The sequence below is a fragment of the Tupaia chinensis genome, unplaced genomic scaffold (genome assembly GCF_000334495.1).
Source record: "Tupaia chinensis unplaced genomic scaffold, TupChi_1.0 Scaffold000217_1, whole genome shotgun sequence".
NCBI classification, from domain to species: Eukaryota; Metazoa; Chordata; class Mammalia; order Scandentia; family Tupaiidae; genus Tupaia; species Tupaia belangeri.
This window is the reverse complement of record NW_006159692.1, coordinates 1,171,164-1,176,030: the sequence shown is the minus strand read 5'-3', so window position 1 is coordinate 1,176,030 and position 4,867 is coordinate 1,171,164. Positions and strand designations below refer to the sequence as shown.

Below are 4,867 nucleotides of genomic sequence, written 5' to 3'. Positions count from 1 at the left end.
TGTCTGCTACCCCTGGCCCTCTGGCAGTTGATGCCTGAGTAGAAGCCTATTGTGCCGGCCACTGTGAGTGGCCAGAGTCATACTGCGATTTCCTGCAGACCTGTGGATGACTCTGAGAACACAGGATGGCCCTACCGACGCGGACATGCTTCTCACCTGTGCAGAGCACTCACCTTCTCCTACCACAGAGAGGTCGCAGGAAATGAGGACCTGCCTTAGACATGACCTGGACTCAGAATTTCTTATCGTAATTGCATTTTACATGAATGAACAATTTAAAAATACAATGAAAAATCTAAAACTCTGAAATGTACTGCAAAGACCGCTATTAATACAAGCCATGTTGTCTGCAGCACAATTTATTATTGGGTCATAATATTTGGGTACATTAATAGGTACTGATTTAACATCACGTTAATCTCTCTTGAGATAGCAACCAAAAAAGAAAAGTCTAAAATAGCAAGAGCAATAAATATCAAACTTTCTGATCTAAAATGTATAAATATAAAATATCAGTCATTTCTGGAAACATCTTAAGAAAATCAGGCAACCACACATCCAAGGGCAGGTAGGTGTCCGGGGCTGACGGAGCTTATATTCGGAACATATCACCTCAGATCCAACACGATTATTTTTATGTCTTTTATCAACACATGTTTGCATATCTAGGAAAGAAAAAAAATGATATTTATATTATAAAATTTAACATAAGATTCTCTTTAGGGAAGGAGTATGAATTACCTAGTATAAAAAAATATTTTCAGTCAGAACAAACACAGTCATGTCTATTCTTTTTTTATTTTTCTTTGAGAGGTTTTTGCTATAGGGCGCGTGCACTTGCCAGAAAGAGAGAGAGAGACAGAGAGACAGAAAGCGAGAAATCACCCCCCGGGGGATGGCCACGCCGCAATCCCTTCTCCTCCATTCTCCTCTTGGGATCTTGGGCACGCATGCCCACGTGCCCAGCATGAGTTTAAGCCACCAGGTTCGGGATGCGAACCATGGTTGACTACATGGGAGTCCAGTGACATAGCCATTATGCCATCTGCTGGTCCCATGTTTATTCATTTTTAACAGGAAGATATTTACAGAAGTTACCACGTCATGTTCATATTAAGTAATTTTTAACTTACTTATTTTTAATGTTTCTTTGATGTTCCAGACACAGAATCCCCAAGTGAATAGAAAGAAAAGATGTGGTCAAATAATGCTTGTTTCTATTGGGGCGATGCAAAGCTAATCAAGTATGATTATAGTGTTCTTTACATTGTTATGAAAAAACTAATCTGGTTACATCTAGTAAACATCTAGTAAACACCGTTCATGAGACATCGACTGCCGTTTTCTCAAATAATTGCTTGTTTCCTTCAACTTTGAAGGAAGCGCTAAGTATCACACAAACATGTGAATGGGAAGGTAACCCCATGCATCAACTCTACCCCAGAGATGTGAACGCTCCTTCACAAATAAAACATCTGTGGGAAGAAATCAGAGATTAAATACAAAGATTAATTCCTTTTCTTCAGGAAAACTCCAAACTAAGCATCGCGTTTCATCCCATATGAGACAACTGCTTTCTCTTTTCTGAGAAAAACTGGGGGTGCAGGCAGTAAAACATGAACATCTGCAGAAAAAGCAAAAGCTGTCTACTCACACTGAACAGCCTGGGCTCCTTGGTGTGCGGATGGAAGCCTTTCTTTTTACAAGCAGAAACCTCAAGCATGCCGGCATTGGTGAGTCTGAAGATACCAGTGCTGGATTTCATGTGAAGGAAAGGCAGAACAGTGAAGGGTCATATGGACTTTCTTTGAAAGGCAGAAGCACATACAGCCATTAGGAGAGAAACATGACCTAGGGATTCTACGGCGAGGTTTAAAGCCATCTTTCGAGGACTGGCCCAGAGAACAGAAGCCCAGGGGAGACAATGCCTTCTCTTTGACTCCCTGTAGGACCATAATAGGAACAAGGCTGGGTGTTGTCCGAGACCCTGGGGGAGAAGCCAAGGCCCCTGTGAGGAGATACAAGGGCAGGTATTTCTCATTTCTCTAACACAGTTAGTAGGGTTTACGGCACCAGCAAACACTTACTGCGTGTTTACTGTGGCCTCTGGCACTGGGCACGGAGCACATCATACAGACCATCACCTGATCTCATGATCTCATCTTCATGTGGACCCGATGGGCAGGTTAGGGGCAAAACATCTGAGGTCCCAGTGACCAGGAATCCTGCTGTACACACCACTGAAGGTGGAGCCAGGATTCCGATATCCGTTTGTCTGACTCCCAGGCCAGCCCCGTAGCCTAGTGTTTCAGAGAGCCAAACCTTCCACATGGCTGACTAGAATCTGAATCCTATGGCTTCAAAAATGCTGGGTGTGTGTGTGTGTACATGCCAAAATCATTAGGGCAGCCAAATCCCACGTGGCCGAATGTGCAGTTTGAGTGTTGGACCAACAACTTGAGAAACACAGCTGGCAGGCATGCATGTGTGCCCAACATCCCAAGAGGAGGGAGAAATGGGGGAGAAAGTGGTGTGTCATGCCCCAGGGGGTACTTCCTTGATTTCCTTTGCCCTCTCCCCATCTCTAACAGCACGTGTGCCCTCAAAACAATAATAATAATAATAATGATAATAATAATAATGCCAAAGACTGCAGGCTGCAGATGGCTGCCACTCACCAGTGTCTCAAGGGCATCACACGCATGTCTAGCCAAGTGCCCCGGGCAGTGTGCAGACAAAGAACCCGGCAGCCTCCGCAGGCTCCCCTAGGTAGTTACGCTTACTCTTTTTTTTTTTTTTTTTTTTTTTTTTTTAAAGAGACTTTAGCCTTAGGGTGTGTGCACTCATTGAGAGAGAGAGAGAGAGAGAGAGGAGAGAGTGAGAGGGACAATGAGAAATCACCCCTCAGGGGGATGGCATGCCACAATCTCCTCTCCTCCATTCTCCTCCTGGGATCTTGGGCACGCACGCACATGTGCCCGCCATGCATTTCAAGCCCACCAGGTCCAGGACTCGAACCAAGATCGGGCTTGTGGGAGTCCAGTGACGTAACCATTATGCCACCCGCTGGCCCCTCCACTTACTCTTTATGCTTTGGTGAACACACAATGGCGATAGCCTCTGGCAACATGAGCTGATAGGAACAGTGCGTGTGAAGATCCACACTGGATAAGAATGCCGTCTGCGTGGGGTGAGTCTGTCAGGTCCAGGACTCGAACCAAGATCGGGCTTGTGGGAGTCCAGTGACGTAACCATTATGCCACCCGCTGGCCCCTCCACTTACTCTTTATGCTTTGGTGAACACACAATGGCGATAGCCTCTGGCAACATGAGCTGATAGGAACAGTGCGTGTGAAGATCCACACTGGATAAGAATGCCGTCTGCGTGGGGTGAGTCTGTCGAAGGAAAAGAGGATAATCTTACCACGATGGCTACAGCCCCTTCTAAGAGAAAATTCTATTTATTTTAGCTTTGTTCTCTTTTACCATCATTAATCAAATAAGAACTTTTAAAAATGTTTTGCAGGAGCCTGCGGGTGGCGTTGGGGGTGGGACGCTGGCCTCCCGTGTGGCCAGCCATGGTTCGAGTTCCAAACCTAGTGGTTTGCTTTCTTACTTTCCCTTTCTCTCCCTCTCTGTTTCTCTCTGGTCCAGTTAAAAATAATAACAATAACAGATGGACCTAAATGAGTTATTCGTTTTAAATAATGTTTTGTGACATAACCCTTTGTTCCATGCAGTCCTATTATTTGCTTCTCTGGAATAACTACAACTTCGAGAAGAGGCTTGTAATCTTCTTAGGAAAGAAAGCAGGAAACTAACTTGCCAGAGACTGTAGACAGATTGTCATTTGATCAGCACATCGCATCGAAGACATTCCATTTTTTTATCTGTTTCACAGAAAGGGGTCCCGAGGCTAAGGAAAGGTAAGTCCCCTGCCACGGCCACACCCCTGCTAAGACGCAGAGCTTGACTGAAAACCCTACTGGAGTCAGTAGCTTGCTGGAGCTTCATACAGCAGGTTAGGCCAAGTCTAAATTAAGTCTAAGCCTGTCTGATTCTAATTCAGACCTTCTTTCCTACAGTCAAGTTGTATCCAAAATAAATCACCTTTGAATGTATTACAATCATTGTACTCAGTCAAAACAATCACGAAAGTTCATCATAACCACCAGGGGTTAGAAAGGTAATATATTCGAATACTTATTAAGCCACAACAGTTTGATATGGTGAAATACATTAAAGAAAAAGCAGAATCCTGCAATTCTAGAATTACGTCAAATTCATTATTTAAACAATTTAACTTCATTGTTGGATACATTATATACAGAGAAGATGATAAAGGGAAAACTTGTTTCTAATGTGGGACTGCTTGAGATAAGTTGATACTAGCTTGTCAATGTAAGTGCACAATCTAATAGATTGTCATTCTTAGTTTATGTGACAATTTCTTTGCTACAATGTGTTTTCCTTTAAACTGCATTCCTGTTGCAGAAATCATGTGAAGCTACATAATGCCTTTAAAATGCAATGCTTTCTAAGCAACAGTAAGGCATATTGCTTATTGTAAAGTAAAGCAAATAGAGGGACCAGAAGTTAGCGTAGTGGCTATGTCACTGGACTCCCATATAGTCGACCACGGTTCAAGTACCGGACCCAGTGGCTTAAACTCATGCTGGGCACATGTATGTGCGTGCCCAAGATCCCAAGAGGAGAATAGAAGAGAAGGGATTGCGGCATGGCCATCCACCCTGGGGGGTGATTTCTCGCTTTCTGTCTCTCTGTCTCTCTCTGTCTTTCTGGCGAGCGCATGCGCCCTATAGCTAAAAACCTCTCCAAAAAAAAAGAAAAAAAAAAAAAAGTAAAG

General features: G+C 43.8%; 1 protein-coding gene across 3 annotated transcripts in view; it reads right to left on the bottom strand.

The window, feature by feature from the left end:
- Positions 1–348: 348 nt before the first annotated feature.
- The window catches only part of STAMBPL1 (STAM binding protein like 1), a 52,444-nt gene continuing 47,925 nt past the window's right edge, over positions 349–4,867 (bottom strand). For all 3 annotated transcript variants that reach the window (XM_006147607.3, XM_027771484.1, XM_027771485.1), the window contains 3 exons: positions 3,284–3,396; positions 1,655–1,754; positions 349–665 (listed from right to left, as the gene is read on the bottom strand). In XM_006147607.3, the coding sequence (XP_006147669.1) occupies positions 609–665; positions 1,655–1,754; positions 3,284–3,396 (270 nt within the window). In that variant the 3' untranslated portion in view covers positions 349–608. The remainder of the gene's footprint in view (positions 666–1,654; positions 1,755–3,283; positions 3,397–4,867) is intronic.